General features: G+C 39.5%; 1 protein-coding gene across 22 annotated transcripts in view; it reads right to left on the bottom strand.

Annotated features, from left to right (window-relative positions):
• The window catches only part of RIMS2 (regulating synaptic membrane exocytosis 2), a 338,908-nt gene that overhangs the window by 227,711 nt on the left and 90,895 nt on the right, over positions 1-20,302 (bottom strand). For all 22 annotated transcript variants that reach the window (XM_083621717.1, XM_083621718.1, XM_083621705.1 and 19 more), the window contains one exon: positions 19,989-20,257. In XM_083621717.1, coding sequence (XP_083477843.1) covers positions 19,989-20,257 — 269 coding nt within the window. The remainder of the gene's footprint in view (positions 1-19,988; positions 20,258-20,302) is intronic.

Genomic DNA, 20,302 nt, shown 5'->3' with positions numbered 1-20,302 from the left:
TTCCAGTTTACTAGTAAGTCTTGCTCCTTCAGCACCTCCAACTACAGAGACAGAGCTTTGGCTTACACTGCTTTCTCACTGGAAAGGTCTGATGAAGATTTCCCATGAACCTTTGCACCTAAGGAACTAGTGACACTAAAAATCTTTATGGAAGTTCTGGGCAACATAGAAAGATCAAACAGCAGTTCCATATGCTGACAATACCATCAAAAGTACCTATGCAACAGGATGGACATGCTAGAATGTGCAAGTATATGCCTCTAAGGTGCTATACAAATGACTGCTGGTGCAATGGGCACGACCTCAGAGACAAAGCTCAGTCCTGAATTATTGTGTTTGGGGAAAATGGCTATAACTTAGCAGTAAAGCACACATTTTGCATACACAGTGTCCTCAGATCCAGTCTCTGGTATCTACAGAAGGACTGGCTAACAGCTCTACCTGAAGCCCTGGAAAGCCGCTGGAGTCTATTAGTGTAGACTAATGTTTTTCAATGTTGGATCCCCAGATATTGTTGAACTATGACTTCCATTGACCCTGGCAACCGCTAAGGTGGCTGGGGATGATGGGAGTTGCAGTCCAACATCTGGGGATCTAACACTGGTGAACATTACTGTAGAGAATAGTGAACTAATTGGATCAAAAGTCTAAGGCAATTTTCCTTATAAGGTTTCAAATCATCCTTATAATTTGCATGCTTGCAAGTGTTTGAGTACGGCTCCTTTCCAATATATATTGGGGGGGGGTGTGACACTCTTCCATGGTCCCAGTGTCCAATAGTCTCTCAACAGACTGTCACAAGAAACAGTGTTTTTCATAACATCTGAACCAAGAAACTGTTTTTCAGAATTTGAAACCAGGATATGAAAACCACTAGAGAAAAAGTGGGGAAGGGACATGAGCTCTGCAACAATTTGTTCATGTGGTAATCAAGAAACAAAACCTTTGTATACAACATCTATACTAGTGAGATATTTGATAGGTCACTCACCTCTCATGATCTGAGTCATAATTGGAATCTTTTAGCAATGTTGGCACCATGGCCCTGACAGAGAGGCATCTGTCATGTAGGCAAGCTGCCAAAGACAGCTTATTAACTGTGAACTGTGGCCTGATATGGCCCTATTTTTCCTCCTTAAGACCATCTAACTAGTTGAGAGGCCTTAAGAACTATGGATGAAGCAATAAGATTCTGATGAGGGAGATCTTCACCTTCCTGTGTGTCACCTTTGGGCAAGCTATCTTCCTTATGAGAATAGGTTTGTGCTTACTAAGAAGAATATCTGCCATCTACTCTGTTCACATACTGTAAACAAGCTGATTTGCTTTTGAGGAATGTCACCCAAATGACTTCTTTTCTCCTTTGCCACACTGGAAGTTTCCCTATGGCCAAATTAACTTATTATTTTCACATTCACACCAAGCAGTTAAGAGTATTTGCAGACATTCCACAACCTCAAAGCAGCTTAGCTAATAACTATGGGCTCTCAGTAGCAACAGTCAGGTTTTAGCCTATTGTATAGAAGGTTAGCCTTGGTTATGGATTTCCCTAAAAATCAATTAATGTAGATTTCAGAGAAATCTCAGAGGGCTACTCTGGATCAATTTTTTTTCTTATTGAAGTGAGACAGCCAGCTGAGCTTTATTACATCCTGCACTTTTGCCCTTCCATGAAATATGATGCCAAGACCTGACAACTAAAGTTTCTGGGTTAATTTTTAGATGTGATAACCTAACCATGAGTTACATTTTACCTAATGATTTCAGTCTGGAAAGGCATACCATTTCATTTATATTAAAACAGTATCTTATCTAATTAATAAATTTATATACTGCTGGATTATTAGCATTTCTAAACAGTGTACATAAAAATTATCCCCAGGAAGTAGGACAATAAAAAATTATCATAAAACTGAATGTTAGCTTAAAATGTCTGCTGGAACAAGGAAGTCTTTGTCATGCACCTGAAGTTCAGTAAGGAAGGTGCCTGTCTAATCTCAGGAGACAGTTCCACTGAATGCAAAGCTTAGAATCATAGAGTCATAGAGTTGGAAGTGCCCCAAACGGTCATCTAGTCCAACCCCCTGCAATTCAGGAATCACAGCTAAAGAATCCCTGACAGATGGCCTTCCAAACCCTCTCCTTCCAGTGAAGGAGAGTCCATCACCTTCTGAGGTAGTATTTTCCACTGTTGATGAGCTCTTATCATCAAAAAGTTCTTCCTGATGTTTAGTCAAAATCTCATTTCTTATAATTAGTTTGGGTCCTACTCTTTGGAGCAGCAGAAAATCATGCTAAATCTTCTCCTTCATCTCTATCATGTCATCTGTCACCACTTCTAGAAGTCATGAGCCATACATCTGAGCAATGGCAAACCAACAGAGACTCCCCCAAAGTTGACAGTGATCAGGATATCACTGATCGTGGGCCCATGTTGTTCAGGGCCTTGTAAATCTACACAAGAACCTTGGGTCCTGGCCCAATAACACATGTGGAGACAGTGCAACCTTTTAAGAATCATACTTACGAGCTAGTCTGCCCCCATCAATAGTCTAGGTCTCAGCATTTTGCACCAAGTGGAGCTTCCACACCAGGTGCAAGCGTAGTCCCATATAGAGCACATTACAGTAAGAAAGCATCAAGGTTTACCAGTGCATGAATCACTGCTGCCAGGCTATCCCTTGTTGGTGACTTGGGGAAGTTAGCTGGTAGATCATCACACTCCTGGTGAAGTCCGGAGCTAGCTTCAGACATGTAAACTCATGCTCCTCCCCACAGTTCACTTAGCTGTGAGTAGAGGTTGTGGGTGTTACCATTAAAATGACCTACACATCAATTATATTTCACTTAGGAGCATTGTAACAACTTAAAATGGGAGTTGTAATTTTAACTTTGTTTTTATTTTCTCAGATCCTTATACTAAATGAACAAAATTCAAAGTGAGAAGATAGTGTTGAAAATGCTGTGATCATCTGCAACAAATGTTGCCACAGTGGGGAGGGGGAGAATAAGATACTTTTCCTACAGCTAAAACATTTGGCGGTGGGAGGCAACAAAAGTAAACACCACTGCAGAAAGAGGCAGTGATTTTTAAACTGTTAGAAAATGAAATGAAAAACAAAGTAAGCACCCCTTCCCAGAAGCAATTTGGAATGCTTCCCCACCATCATGAATTCATGCCCTTATGCTGGGCTTTTACCTGCAGAAAAGAATCACACAAAGCTATAATTAAGGAGAAAGCACAGCTCAGGCCTAATTCTATCCAACACACTCAAATATTAAATCAAACTAAGGTGATTTAAAAAAAAAATTCTTTTTAAAATTTTCTGATTTCTCATAAAAAAATATTGGCAAGTTGACTGGACCACGGGCTTCATCCTGTCTGTCTGTCCTCTATTGTATTCTAAGTTGACATCCTATCAGTGAGTCTATGGTATTGTTACATCTAAGTCATATGCTTCAACAAAATAGCATCTATGGTACTGTCACCCTAGTACACCCCCTCCCGCAATTTTTAAGTTCCTAATGTGAAATGTCTCTTTGGTCCTAACTCACCTTTAGCTTGACTCTTTTACTGGTTTATTCAAGGTACAACCCTTTAGGGAGGCTCTGTAGATAAGCAGCCCTGTCCCTCACCTTGGCCCTGAAGCTCTTTGGCACAGCAGCCATGAGTCTTTCCTTCTGCTTGCCGCCACTCTTTCTTTCCATGCTCCACAGCTACACTTTACACCCATTCCCAACAACTGTAGAAAATCTCCATCTCAGTTTTGCTAACCTTCCAGATTGCCCCACCAGCTAGACCCCCATGTCTGATTACCCTTAAAAGTGCTAGGATGGGGTGAGGAGATAAGGTGGGTCTGGTCTCCAGATATGTTGCAAGTCAGGAAGATGGAATGTACAGCAGATCACAATATTAAATGATGGGGCACCTAAATTCTTCAAAGCAGAGAAAAATGGCAAGCAGAGACATTAATAGACTTCTGGGAGTAAGCATCCAGAGACAGCAAGCCTGTCAAAATGTTTTTCAGCTGGGATAGCGTCTGGCAAGACAGAAAGAAAAATTACCTACCAGGCATGAAAGAATGTTGATGATCATGACAAAGGTCACAGCAGGGAAAATGACACAAAGCCACACACAGTTAAATTCATTTCAAACCTACTGAAATCATCAAGAGTCACCACTAACTTTGTACTGTATTGTTTTCAAAAGACTGTGAAGCATGAAACAAAGCACACAAGACAGGTTGGGGCAAGAAAAAACTAACACTGTAAATGTTCTTGTAAGCAGAAGAGGAAAAATTGGAATATAGGTTGTTATACAGTTTGACATGATGAGCACTGAATGGCTCTAAATTTACTAATGTAACTTATCTCTACTTTTCAATGCATAATTTCTCAAACTTCACTAATCTGTAAAATTATTTTAGGCATTGCATTGCTCGCACGCCAGGCAATGAACTTTGCTTGTATGGAATGCTGAAAGTGATTGCTACAAGCTGCCCCTACACAAAGAAAGGGCTGAAGAGAATTTCAAATGCTGCCTCACCCTTCACCGTCCATCCACTTCTGGAAAGAAAGGAGCTGTATCATCTTTGCCATTTCTTGAAGCTAATTTTCTTTGCTGCTCCATTTTCTCAACTGCTAGGGCAGCTTAGCAGCAACAGGAAGGAGAAAGTCCAGGCAGCCAGCAAGGGCAAATCCAGACTTCCTTTTGTGCCACACTTAGGCACAAGTTCAGGCATGAAAGCTCCATGTCCAAGTGGTGGTGGGTTTTTTGGTCCCAGCCAGAGGTGTCACAACTTTTGCTCCCCAAAAAAAGTTCAACAACTCTTGCTCCCCCCAAAAAAGTCAAATCATTTTTGCATGCAAAAATCAGTGGGGGGAGGGTTGACAAGAAATTTTCTGCACCAGGTACCACCTGACCTTGCTACGCCACTGGTCCCAGCCCTTTCCCCCTGAAAACCCATGTTTTACTGCTGAATCGGAGCAAATGGCAATGGGTTTTCAGTGGATGGCTGTTTGCTCTGATTCAGCAGTCAAATGCATGTTTTCCCAGGGGAAGCAGAGGGACCAAAAGAAACAGAAAAACACTCAGATACGGAGCTTTAAAGCGTGGACCTGTGCCTGGAAAGTGCAACACAAAAGGAAGTCTCTTCTTAACTGCTCTGCTAGAAGTGCTCTACTCCCTCCTTCCTTGGAGCACAGGAACAACATAGATTTTGCATTTCTTTGTTTAATTAAATCAAGTCAGTGTAATTAAATAAAGAATGGAAGGCCCTTTGCTGGCTTTAGGAGAGTTTTGTACATATTTCTTAAACCTTAAGTGGAAAAACTCTATTAGAATACTCAGTTGTTCTGCTGAGCTCCTGATTGGAAATGGTACTAATTCATATCTCAGTCAAAGTGTAACATAAAAAACTTTTATTTATTTTTACTTTGATAAAAGGTAATTCTCCAAGACTAGCTATGACTTCCAACCCTGAAGCCACTTATTTAAGAGTAGTCTTTAAAAATGAGAACTTCATGCCTAAAACACTCAAATATCTCATCATGCAACATTCTTCTTCATTTGTTATGCATGTACTAATATCACCAAAAAGTACTTTGAGAATATCATGCAGGTCAGCCTAGTAGCTATATCTTTAATAGCTATGTTCCCATTAGAGAGCACACAATATAAAATTACATAATGGACTCAATAAATACTTTGACTTTTCTTTTAGCAGCAATTTAACTAAAAAGCAACACTACTGCTATTAATTTAACTATTATCCAGCAACTGTCTAGTACCGCAACTATCTAGTAGCCTGTATGCTTAAAGCAAACAGCTTCCTCCTTTTTTTCCTTTTTTAGGGACTCGGCTGATGTATTTTTTTGGGTGCAGAGAGGCTCACAGAACAAGGTGGAATTCCACTTCAGAAGGTAGAAAGCACACAGAGTATGATTGGCATAAATAAGATGAAGGTTTTTTTATATTTCACTTAAGATAAAGTCTTTGCAAGGTGGCCTACAATATGAGTTATAAAAGCAATACTAAAAATAAGAAGAACCCTTCTGGATCAGACCAAAGGCCCATCCACAGTCACCAACCAGATACCTATGAGAAGCCCAAAGGCAGGACATGAGTGAAATAGCAGTTTTCCACACTCATACTGCCTCCATTATTTGAGATAATATATAGTCACCATGATTAGTAGCCACTGGTAGCTTTCTCCTGCATGAATTTGACTGATGCCCTTTTTAACAGGGAAGTCCCTATAATTAAGCAGGATGAGACATATGTCTCAGGTGGCTGATCACAGAAGTCCATGGACTGCTCAGTCACTAGTCAGTCTGCCTGTTGTAGAAGCAGTTGCCATCACATCCACAAATGACTGGCTATCTGCCTGCTGTGAAGTGCAGTCACCTGTTGCAGGGATTTGGATGGCGGCACTCCAAAAGGGTGATCTGAGCCCACCACTCCTTACTGTGAAATAGGGGCCCTTCCTCAGAGTGAGGTATTGTGATTAAGGTGACTATGGAGTGTGCCTGCATCACTGCTGCCACTTTGCCACTAAAGTGGCAAACACGTGGCCATCTTAGTTTAACTTGGTTAAAGTTTGAATTATTTTTGCTGCTATAGTGGCAAAGCAGCGGACACTCTCTATGCCTACCTCAGCCACAATGCCTCATTCTGAGGAACAGCCTCATTCCTGTAGAACACAGCACTGAGAGGTATGAATGGCCCCGAACTGGAGGTGGCAGTATGGACAGGAGGAGCAGGAGCAGCAACAACTGCAAGGTGGTGGCAGGCAGGAAGAGGAGAAGAACAAAGGAAAATGCAGTGAGGTGTGGAAGAGGGGGGAAGGGAATGACAGGAAGCAACTGCTACCCACTTCAGGTGATGGACTGTTTTGTGCTGCCTTTTAAAGCTGTTTTAAGTTGCATTGAATGGAAGATCATAGAATAAGCTTTAAATCAGTGTTTCAATTCAGAGTTAGCATAAAGACCTTAAGATTGACTCATAAAAAACTTACAGGTCTTCACAACACATCTAAAGACAGCAAGAGAGGGGGCTTGCCAGATTGCCCGGGGGAGATAATTTCTGGAAGCTCTGAACAGAGTAGCTGCCTCTGAAGCACTCCATCAACCATATACAAACCTATCATTTCCTCTAAGGTTGCCTTGAAGACTGAGCTGGAAGTAAAAGTGGGTCAGGCCAATTCAGTGATATTTGAAGGGCTATTCAAGAAAATGCATTACTTATTTGTACCATGTTACAATGAGAAGAGTAGATGTTTTCAAGAGGAGCCACAGAGATGGGTAAGAGCCTCAGACTCAGAAAAAGTGGCAAATGGTCCAGTAGTTGAATACATGACAGCAACAGCTTCCCTGAAAAAGTAATGGTGCCTTGCTGCAGTTATCTCTGTCCCAATCCATTTTATGTAACTTACTACCAACAAGGTGATCAATGCTCTTGTGATCTTGAAAATGTGATTCCAAAAGGGAGACACTGCTGGTCAGGGATCGCCTACTGGCTGGAATATGTGTGTATATTCAGAAGACCAGGCAGGGTGATGGAGTGCAAAGGACAGTATTAGGCTCTTCCGATCTTGTTCCCTTAAGCTTCTGAATACCAGGCTGGAGAAGGCTTGTGGCAGTCTCTAATTTAATACTGTTGAGATTAAATTACATGATCTGCCAGCCAGAAACAAGCTGACTTGTAAGATGACCCAGACTAAGGATCCTGGTGATAACACTGAAGACCAGGCCAGCTACCCAGCTTTCCCAGTGCAGAAATCAGTAGGCAAAAACAGAATGTGTTCCTTAGATACAGAACACAAACTGGCAACTTATGTTAAAAGAATGTATTACTCACTGAAGACTCTCTGAAGTAAGGTGGTTATCTCATTGCATTGCATTTCTTTTTCTTTTTCTTCATTTCCCACCCATCTCACACAAGAAAAATCTCTGTTAAATATTGATATACTGAGGGCAAAAACCTATTTAATCCTATGTACACATAGCTAGAAGTAAGCTCCATTCCACACAGTGGGCTTTACTTCCACATAAATATGCATAGGATTATTCTGCAGAAGTGTTTTTGTTTTGTTTTTTACTATTTCTGTTCAGCAATTGTATTTATGTTCAGCAAAAGACTGTAATTTAATATATGGAATTTCCTGGCTGGTATTGATTTTGGTGCTGTTTTGTTTTATTGCTGTTTTGTCTAAATATTTTAACTGGAAATAGCTTCTATAGTTATACATTATGATTACATGTAGAATAATCTCTCTTTTGTTTTAACTCCTTTGGTCACTCCTTGGTCTTTGTGCTAAAAAAAATACATTTCATAAAAAGTATAGTGATTGTTATTTGTCATTTGAAAGCTGTTGTTCTATATTTCAAAGTCATTCACTTTACTTTTTATTGAAAATGATTTTCTTTTGGATACAAAACCAATTGTTAGGCTGGAAATAGAATGAAAATAATGTAGTAAGGTAAAAGGTAAAGGACCCCTAGACAGTTAAGTCCAGTCAGAGGTGACTATGGAGTTGCGATGCTCATCTCACTTCAGGCCAAGGGAGCCAGCGTTTGTCCACAGACAGCTTTCCGGGTCATGTGGCCAGGATGACTAAACCGCTTCTGGTGCAACGGAACACCGTGATGGAAGCCAGAGCACACGGAAACACTGTTTACCTTCCCACTGCAGCGGTACCTATTTATCTACTCTCAGAGTTAACCTCACTTAGAAAGAAGAGTACAGTGGAACCTTGGTTTTCGAGCAAGAAGATCAAACCTATCCATTCTCAAGGAAATCAGCCCTGAGTGCTCACTGGAAGGACAGATCCTGAAGCTGAGGCTCCAAAACTTTGGCCACCTCATGAGAAGAGAAGACTCCCTGGAAAAGACCCTGATGTTGGGAAAGACTGAGGGCACAAGGAGAAGGGGACGACAGAGGACGAGATGGCTGGACAGTGTTCTCGAAGCTACCAGCATGAGTCTGACCAAACTGCGGGAGACAGTGGAAGACAGGAGTGCCTGGCGTGCTCTGGTCCATGGGGTCACGAAGAGTCGGACACGACTAAACGACTAAACAACAACAACAAAAGTTTGAAAAAAGCCATTCAATTTGTTTGCTGGTAAGTTAAGGGTTAGTTAAGGTGTTTAATTTGAACTCTTTGCCCTGGAATTTACTAGAATCAATAGGAATTCTTTGGTGATCAACAGACATAACTCAGCATAATATTGATTTATAAAGTTACTTATAAAATCACCTAGATAGTTATATTAGCGCTGCAAGTTGCTCTATTTCTCATTGATTTTCTATTAATTACCATGGACAACAGTATCTGTACAAGCTACTTGACAGACAAAAATGAATCCATCAACTCACAGCAGAGGGTTTACTGGTACCAGTTTGCTTATAAAATCATTATGGGTCCCTAAACTGTAAATACTAAAAAAAACCCCAAAAACCACATAGCTCATTATTTTGATTCATTCTTGCATGATGTTATTTCTGTAATCATTTGTATCCATAAAGAAACCAAAATGCTTCTACTTTTACTTCTACTCATTATATTATTTTCAAATTCAAATAAGGTATGAAGTATGGGGGACTGTTTTTGGCACTATTTTGCCTCAAATGTCACTTATAATATTAATGTACACCAAGCAACCATCACTGACAACTAGGATAACATTTTGAAATTAAGATTTCAGAATAATTTGTCTACAGTATTCAGTTTATTTAACAATGTGAACACTCTTCCTAGATTGCAAATGCAAACATGAACTTGATTAAGTTCTGGTATTGCTTTTATTTTTGGAAAAAAAAATGTTTTTCCTGTAAACAAATTTCACCTCCAATGATACGTTGTCAGCAGATGTCTATAAGTGTACAGAACTAATCTCTAATTAATGACTACCTGTTGATTGTTTGGAAGCTTTGCAAAAACCTTCTGACAGTTTTGTCTATACCATCTGAAGGAGTAGATTCCTTGTTCAGCTAGCAGTGGAAAAGTACTTACACGGCACAAACAGGAATGTTTGTCATGGAACTCCATCCTTCTCCATCTTTGTAACCATCCTTTCCCAGATTAGTAGCTTTTCCCAAAGAAGGAGACATTTCCAACTAGTAAATTATATTACTTTTTTTCTTTATTCAAAGAGAGAAACTGTGTGTTATTTTATAAACGTTATATATGGCAAGGGAGGGAGATGATACATGGAACAGATTCAAACGTAAATCTTTTTTTTTTTCAAAAACGAGAAACAGACAATTCTCAGCTGAAATTGTTTATCTTCTAGTTCTATACCAAGTTTTCACACTGAAAGATATTCAAACATATTACATATATAGCTAAATGAAATAGAACATACTTCTATGCATAAGGCTTTATTCAACATATCTAATTAAGGGACTCCAAGCAGTAGGGTAGAGCAAGCCCTCTGCTTGAAACACTGCAGAGCTGGATCTGAAAGATATTGCCAATCTGGGTTGACAATACTGAGTTGCATGGATCATTGGTCTAGCTCAGTATAAGATAGCTCTTCATAGCCTTGGGTATATGAAACACATTTTCCCGATTACTGACTCTAGCTGTAGCTGGAGGAATGTATTTCAGGTCATCTAAAAGCACTTCCCACTGGTTAACAATTTAAAGTTTGAGCTATACTGTCTGCTTCAAAATTTATGAAATTTTTGAATAAAAATAATTTTCACATGGAAAGCTATGTGCACCCTCCAACATGGATGGCAAATGCATACAAATCTATTTTGCTAGATAAGCACACTACATAAAAACTGTAGTTTCCTACAGATATGTGATCTGATCTGCACATGTGAATTCATCAGACATGACGGAGTTTACGTAGGGCAGGGGTTCCCAAACAGTGGTCTGCAGATGAACTTCATTCAGATAGCTGTATTTTTACAGACATGATTTGGACTAAGGATCATATAGCATCTAGCACAACAATTGCTACAACAGGCAGAAAAATCACCAAGTGCTCTGCCAAGACCCTTAGCAATTTTCAGGTGGTCTGTGGGGCAGGATTGGGAACCACTGGTGTAGGACACATGAGTCATATATTTCTGTTTCTGTGCATTGTGCATATGATGTGGCCCACTAAACAACTCTTTCTGTCTTGCTAACTTTTCTTTTTTTTAAGGTACTTTGAGATTTTATTCAGAAAGGTGAGGAGGAATCAGCATCTCTCAAAATTTGGCTTATAATAACATGTGTCATTTTCCTCTTTTATCTGAGAATAAATAGCTATTTCATCATTTGTACATGATTATCACAACCACACATTTCCTATGCATAGAGTGCCAATGGGCACCCCAGAGTCATGTCCATCTGTTAGGATGGATGTTTGCCTGCTTCAGGATTAGCAAGGTCTTGCTGAAGTTATAAATGGTAAGCAATAATGGCTTGTCATGAGCAGCCTTTGCAATACTGGAAATGCTATCCTTTTTTCTTTGCCAAGACTGAATAGCTAGAAACACATATTATCCCATATTTAATCTTGCAAGCACTTAAAATACAGTATTTATCAACTTGACTGCACAGTTTCATCAAAACAATTTTAGGGAAATTTTGCTTCTGAAACACATATTAACTGATCTCCTGTTTGTAATTGTTTAGGAAAGAACTAGTTGTTTGCTAGGCTTTTTAATATTCCATTCTGACCTGAGGGCTCTATGGAGCTATGTGGCATGATATCTCTTTAGAAAATAAACTTATTTCTGCCTCCATTCTGAACTCCCTCTCCCCTCACCCATCTGCACTACCCATCTTGTCTAATATAAGACTACAACTTCTCTTTTCTGTAAAGCACACGACTCACTGCTAGTATTTAATATATATTAAATAGTAGCAATACAACAGGAAAGCAAAGAAAATATTTTAATTCTGAACACTTCAAGTTAATTAAACCTTTTGGAGACTAAGTGAAAAATGGAAGTTCCACTCCTAGTTCTGCTTTAAAAATTGATGTGAAAAACATATGACTGAGGCATCCTCCAGGTTTAGGATACCGAACTGATATCTCATTCACCATCTGTCAAATTCCAATTAAGGCAATTTATTCTCACCAGATTTTTCCCCCTCTCTCAAGCTTAATTTGATTCATGATAAATTATGAGACTTCCTTTCACCTTTATATTTCCTGACTCACTTCCATCATAAATGTAAAGCTTGCCATTTTTTGTGTTTCCTCCCAAGATTGATTTGTTTTTCAACAAATTGTTGTTTGACCCTAAAAGATTAGCAGTTCTTACATGGCTATGCATGGTAATCTGGCATGTATGCAGTTCCCACTTTATGAATACAATGTGTTCCCTGGAAATCACTTGTTAGGCGAAAATTCACATAACGAGTCAATGATTTCTGTTCTCATAACAAGTCAACAATTTCCATTTAATCCTATGGGAAAATTTATAATGCATTCCCGAACACGGAATCTGCAGTGCATATAGCAATGTTTGGATTCCCTGTGTTCAGATAAGTCTCACAGCAAGCATTCATAGAGTGGGACCAGCATATATGTTATATCTATCTTGCTATCTAGCTATCTTGCATTCTTTGTATTCCTAGTAAGTTATGAAGCTTTCCAGAGGGCATTGGATAAGTCACTGGATGCATTCATAGGTAAACCCTGGTTTATCATTGTAAGAATGAGTTGCAGTGAGCCTCTGGGTCATGTGCACAAACACACACATACACACCTTCTCCTTTGCTAGCACAGCTGCAAGAAACACATAAGCTTTCATTCTTGTTTTAGATTAGCCATGATTTAGCCATTTTTAACTATGAATAATCTTAACTACAACTAAATGAAATAACCTAGCTTTATAAACCATGATACTGGTTTCTTTCAACATGTCATGGTTAAAACTGATCACAGTTTGTCTACATTCAGATGTCGGGACAGGTTGGTTAACCTAGAATCGAAGCAAAATTTGCTAGACTCCACCTTGTGGACACATGGAAGGAAGGAAGGGAGGAAGAAAGGAAGGGTATGCAAGATCAAGATTAGCTGCAGCTCACTTTCGTAACACTAAACCATGTTTTAGCATTACATCCAAAAGAGACCACCGTCTCTTAATCTTGTATATAAGAGAAACTAAAGCCCTGCTCTCTCTCGCTCTCTCTCTATTATTTAAAGGTGCTCCATAATGCTCCATGCAAGTAGTAATGAAATATTATTTGTGTTCTGTCTCCATTTATTATTTACATTAGCTCCTTTTTTGTTATTTGTTCAACTATAGAGATAGTGACTCTGCATGTGATGTGTATATTTAAAATGAGCCAGAATGATAGGTAAGCTATTTGGCTCTGAGACAAGAACAGACTGACAAAGCATGTTGTGACTATCAGGAACCAAGAGTCCAAAATCCTCGTTTAGGAAAAAGAAATATCTATATTTAGTTCTATATCACTCAAGAGGTTATTTTTAACACAATAAATTATCGGTTAACAGTTCAACATCCACAGCTAGGTGGACAAAATGACACAAGGAATGATTGAAGCCAAAACCATTATTTACATCCATTTCATTTAAGTTTATTTTTGGGTTCCTCAAACCTTTTGCTCATTCCTGCTTTTCTTTTGATTCTTTTACCTTCCAGATTCTGAGCTTCTCTTACTTATTTTTCTATAATCTGCATTCCCTGTGTGAATTAGTGCTTCTTTATACCTTATAGAATCTAGAAGTTTAGAACAAATGAATACAACAATCTAACTTTCAATCTACTGATCACAGGTAGTACTAAATTCCAAGTTTACATTGTATACTATACCAAATTAAAGTCCCTCATAATGACAAGAAGAGAAATAGAATTGTAGAGTTGGAAGGGATCTCAAGAGTCATCTAATCCCACCCCCTGCAATGCAGTAATCACAGCTAAAACAGTCATGATATCCAATCTCTGCTTAAAAACTTCCAAGGAAGGTGAGTCCAGCATCTAGTGGGAGTCTGTTCCACTGTTGAACAGCTCCTACTGTCAGAAAATTCTTCCTGGTGTTTAGTCAGAATCCTATTTGTTGTACTTTGAATCTAGCCTCCAGGAGGAGAAAACAATCTTACTCCATATGTGACAGCCCTTTAGATATTTGAAGATGGCTTTCATTATCTCCTCTCAGTTTCTTCTTTACCAGGCTAAACATATCCAATTCCCTCAACCGTTCCTCATAAGGCTTGGTTTCCACACCCTTGATTATCTTTGACACCCTCCTCTGCACGTGTTCCAGCTTGTCAATATCCTTCTTAAAAAGTGGTGATCAGAACTGGACACAGTACGCCAGGCAGGGTCTGCCCAAGGCAAAATGTTGTTGTTTAGTCATTTAGTTGTGTCCGACTCTTCGTGACCCCATGGACCAGAGCACACCAGGCACTCCTGTCTTCCACTGTCTCCCGCAGTTTGGTCAGACTCATGCTGGTAGCTTCAAGAACACTACCCAACCATCTTGTCCTGTGTCGTCCCCTTCTCCTTGTGCCCTGAATCTTTCCCAACATCAGGGTCTTTTCCAGGGAGTCTTCTCTTCTCATGAGATGGCCAAAGTATTGGAGCCTCAGCTTCATGATCTGTCCTTCCAATGAGCATTCAGGGCTGATTTCCTTCAGAATGGATAGGTTTGATCTTCTTGCAGTCCATGGGACTCTCAAGAGTCTCCTCCAGCACCATAATTCAAAAGCATCAATTCTTCGGCGATCAGCCTTCTTTATGGTCCAGCTCTCACTTCCATACATCACTACTGGGAAAACCATAGCTTTAACTATACGGACCTTTGTCGGCAAGGTAATGTTTCTGCTTTTTAAGATGCTGTCTAGGTTTGTCATTGCTTTTCTCCCAAGAAGCAGGCATCTTTTAATTTCTTGACTGCTGTCACCATCTGCAGTGATCATGGAGCCCAAGAAAGTAAAATCTCTCACTGCCTCCATTTCCCCTTCCATGAAGGGGAAGGCAAAATAGAAGGATACTATTACTTTCCTTGACCAACCATTATACTTCTGTTAATACAGCCAAAAATAGCATAGGCTTTTTTTGCTGCTGCATCACACTGTTGTGACTCATTGTAACCTTGTGGTCTTCCCACGAGTACTACTAGCAATCCAGGTGTCCCCTATGTTACATTGGTGCAGCTTGTTATTTGTCCCTATTGAAATTCATTTTGCTAGTTTGGGTCAGTTCTCCAATCTGTTAAGGTCATCTTCAATCACAATTCTGTTCTCAGTAGCAACTAGGTGCCCCTCCCAGTTTGGTGTCATCTGAGAATCTGATGAGCTTCCCCTTAATATCTTCATCCAAATCATTTATAAAGATGTTGAACAACAGGTCTAGGACAGAACCCTGTGGCACCCCACTTGTCACTTTTTTCCAGGATGACATCTGTTCCACAAGGCTCTGAGATTACATCCACAAGCTCCTTTAGTACCCTTGGGTGCAGGTCATCAGGCCCTGGAGATCTGAATCCATTATAAATTGCTCGATGTTCCATAACCATCTCTGTTCCTATATTGGGCTGCAGCTCCCTCCTTGCATTGTTTATTCTGTTATCACCATGTTGGGCACTATCCTTTTGGCTCAAGACAGAGGCAAAGTAGGTGTTGGGCAGTTCTGCCTTCTGTCTTGTCACCCAATAGCATTTCTCCATTTTCTCCACACAAGGGACCTACTACTTCCTTGTTCTTCCTCTTGCTTCAAACATATCCAAAGAAACCTATTATTATTATTATTATTATTATTATTATTATTATTATTATTATTATTATCCTCTCTTGCAAGCCTGAGTTCATTCTGAGCTTTGACCTGCCTGACCTTCTCTGTGCAACTGTTGGCTACTTGTGTATACTCTTCCTTTGTAATTTCTCCTTTCTTCCATTTCTTATACATTCCCTGCTTAAATCTCAGCTCCTCTGTAAGCTCCTTTCGTAGCCACAGTAGTTTCTTTAGGCTGGCTCTTGTGTTGCCATCCTCTGGACCTCTTATGGAGGAGGCACATGAAAAAGGGCCTCAGGTGATGATCTTGGGATCATGGAACAGAACTTTCTCACCCATCCCTTCCCTCTGCAGTCTCCTAGGCTTACTGAAAAGCTAGGGAGTCCATTGTAAAGGCATAGGATATAATGTGAGGGGCTTCAGATGAAAGGGAGAGTTGGTTAACTCTCTCTGTGCCCCCCCCCCATGTGAATGAAGGAGCAACTTCGAGCGCAATGCTATGCATGTCCACTCAGAATTAAATCCCACTGAATTTACAAGGCTTACTCCCAGGCATATATACAATTGCAGCTTTCGAATCCAAGCCAATTTATTATCTATGTAGGATGAATTGGTAAAATTACTTGCAAATCATACTCACTTCCGGCTATAATCATCACATTAGCACATAGGTGGAATCTGACAACAGCATTTCCCCTTAAAACAATTAAGATTCAGAAGTACTCTGCAACTTTCAAGTCTTTCTGGTGTCTAGAACAAAGCAGTGTTTGTTTTGTACATGCTGAGTATGGAATCAGTACCTGCTGCTTGGCTACTGTAGCATGTAACTGAATTCAGGAAGGACAGCTGTAGCATCATAGAGAATGAAAAGGGTCCATTGCCAAAATCTTTTCCCGGGAAAGGTTCCTTTGCAGCATATTCTGGGTGCAATAATATCTATTGATGTTATTTCATATTCTAATGATTGGGATGTTGTGACCTCGATTCATAAGTCAAACTGTTTAGGCAGTAGTCAATCTGAAAATGATGCAATTGTGATACATCTTTGTATGTTGCACTGCCAGAGTGATATTTAAGATAACATTTATTTCTCCCAACATAATTTTCAAAGCAACAAAAGTAGTTCTGACAGTACTCAGAAACAGAGACAGTCATACCTCGGGTTGAAGTAGCTTCGGGATGAATATTTTCGGGTTGCGCTCCGCTGTGACCCAGAAGTAACGGAGTGCGTTACTTCCGGGTTTCGCCGCTCGCACATGCGCAAACGCTCAAAATGACGTCACGAGCAAGCATGGAAGCGGCGAAATGTGACCCGCGCACATGCAGTCGCGTGTTAGGCTGATTGCCGAAGAATTGATGCTTTTGAATTATGGTGCTGGAGGATACTCTTGAGAGTCCCATGGACTGCAAGAAGATCAAACCTATCCATTCTGAAGGAAATCAGCCCTGAGTGCTCACTGGAAGGACAGATCGTGAAGCTGAGGCTCCAATACTTTGGCCCTCTCATGAGAAGAGAAGACTCCCTGGAAAAGACCCTGATGATGGGAAAGATTGAGGGCACAAGGAGATGGCTCAACAGAGGACAAGATGGTTGGGTAGTGTTCTTGAAGCTACCAGCATGAGTCTGACCAAACTGCGGGAGACAGTGGAAGACAGGAGTGCCTGGCGTGCTCTGGTCCATGGGGTCATGAAGAGTCAGACATGACTAAATGACTAAACAACAACAAATTTTACATTACAAAAGATCCTGAACTTTTTTCCATCATTGTAATTCAGATTTTACCCTATGAGTAGCCAATGTGATGTCCTCTAGATCGTGTTGGACTACAGCTTCCATCACCCACAGCCAGTATAGCCAATTGTTAGAGAATATAGATGTGAAGAGTATAACATCTGCAGAGCCAAGGGTTAGCCACCCCTGCCTGCATCACACAGATTGGGTTATTCTTCTGCAAATTTTTAAGCCATGGTTAGTTTCAAGTTATCAGGATATAGCTTTCCATTCTCATATTTATAATAATATTTATATACCACCCTCTCATAAAAAGAATCAAAGCACTGTAGCAATATAATAAGAAAATCATTAAAAGCAGTATGGAGCAATCATTCAAAATTTTAAACTGCATAGGCTTGTCATCATAAAAAAAAGTATGCAGAGACACCCAAAAATCAGAAGCAAGGACACCTGTGAAATCTCTGCTGGAAGATTGTTTCACAGACTAGCGACACTAAATGCCATGAAGCTCATTGGGTGACCTTGGGCCAGTGACTGCCTCTCAACCTAACCTACCTCACAGGGTTGTTGTGGGGGTTGAATGAGGAGGGGCTGAACCACCCACACCCCCTTGGAGAAAAGGTGGAATATGAATGCAATATTTAAATAAATAAACAAACACAAGGGACAACTAAAAGCACTGGGGCGTTAAGAAAAGTGGCTTAAAATCAGACTTAAATAATCTGGATAATTAGATAATAATTACTTGAATACATATTGCCTGTAGAATTGGTTAATCCATCATCTAAATGTACTGGTTTATAAATTAAGGTTTTACTGATGTTGACCTTCCAGTCTAAAATAATCTCAATCCATTTTCCCATGTCAATCTCAGAGTGGTCACTTGCTGACTTCTGTAACAAAGTAGAACCAATCTGTAATTGTTGACAACTGTGTCTGTACAAAGGCATATTGAGATTTGTACCCAAGAGTACTAGGAAGGTCTTAAGCAAACATTGTTGGTTTCTCCCCACAACAGTTCTGTGGTCTCAGTCTCCCTACAATAGTTGAGCCAAAGCACTTAGAATTATACCCTTGACAGCTCCGCAGTCTCTCTTGTAAAAATGAAGAGCCCACAAGATTCCATCTTCTGTACATATTTAAGAAAAATATTAGCTATGAATAGTATTGTGCTATCACCCTTTAACAATGAATTCAGCTGCCAGACACCATGTTGTGTCTCTCAAGACAACGAATATAATTAAGGAGCACTTGTAGCCAATCAGTATTTGACCTGCCAATTTAAAATGGAGCAAAGGACAATGAGCAAAGAAGCAGTTCAATCTGGTAGGTTCTAGTAAGAAAGCTTGATTTGCCTACATTTTTCAAGAAATCTATTTCATGACAATCACAGCTAAAATTTATCTAAGGCCACAATCCTAACCCCATTTATTCCAATGAATTCAATAGGACTTAAGTCAAAGTAAACATAGTTAGAATTGTGTTAATAGCCAATCCAGATTTGAAAGGCTAGAAAGAGTTTGTTATTTTAAAGATAAAGTATCTAATTTAATCAAAGCTAAAAGTACAGTCAGTATTATTTATAAACTAGATGTAGAGCATGAGATAGTTCATATAGCCTACAGATGCCTATTTGAAGTCCAGAGAATTCAAATGACCATTCTTAAAGTTAAATTCTTTACATGTCTAGTCTGAAGTCCCACTGCTTTCAATGGGGCATACTCCCAAGTAAGTGGATACAGAATTTCAACACTATTGTGCCATCAACTTAGTAGCGAATAAATAGGACTGACCACAATGGGACTCATTTCTGAGTAAACATGCATAGGATTCTGCTGCAAGTCATTATATCAGCATAGGTAAATTTGTAAATGAGCTGGAAACAGTAGTATAGTTCAAGAAACAATGAGAAAATTCACTAGGCTTTTCAACTTATATGATTCCGAGACACATATACCAATATTTTAATAGGGCTTAGAGGTATTTTCCACTAGTGTGAAATATATTAATGTAAGAAGACCACTAAGAAATAAGTGCAGAACATTCATAAACTACAGTTTGAGAAAAAATAATTTAAATTGTACCCAACTAAAATATGCAGATTAGCAGTCCCCTTTGAGCAGTTAATGTATTTCTGATTTAGGCCTCAGATGTATAAAATCCATTCTCTCAGCACATACACAGATGTAGAAAGAGAGATAAATCTCTGACATTTTGAACTAGTGAAAATTCCAATTTTTATGCATCTTTTATCTAATTTATGCTGCAGAATTAATGGCCTAACTTTGGACTTTTTTCATTCCACAAAGGCAAAATGGAGCCCTTCCTAATTTACAGAAAAGTGTATGCTCACTTACAGAATCATCCCAATATAAATGGTAAGGAAATAATAATGCAGACCTTGAATACTTCTGAAAATAAATGCTTCTTTATATTCTGCTTAGATAAAACAACTTATTAAACATGAAAAAGAAATGCAAAGATAATATGACTCATAAACATGTGACGACTCCTTTTTTGAAGTATAATGAGCCAATTCCTTACCTGTCTGCTGTGTCATCTGCTACCTTCCCTCCTGAGCCGTTTATGGAGTCTTGCCTTGTGAGCCCTTGAGATCTACCTCGTTCCAACCCTGATATGGATTGCTCATGCAGCTTTGCTTTTTTCTCCTGAGGTGCTTCTTCGTTACGCAGCCCTCTAAAAACTTCTTGATCAGGCTTCTGTGGTGTATTTGTTCCACTATTATAAAACCAGGCTCCGGATTTTGTGAGGATTTCTTGTTGTTTTCGGCACGAGTTACATACCCACATTACCTATATATAAAGTAAGAGAGGAAATGTGTATTAGTTTCCCAGAAG

This window comes from Podarcis filfolensis (genome assembly GCF_964270895.1).
Source record: "Podarcis filfolensis genome assembly, chromosome: 7".
NCBI lineage: Eukaryota > Metazoa > Chordata > Lepidosauria > Squamata > Lacertidae > Podarcis > Podarcis filfolensis.
This window is presented reverse-complemented; position numbering and strand designations above follow the sequence as displayed.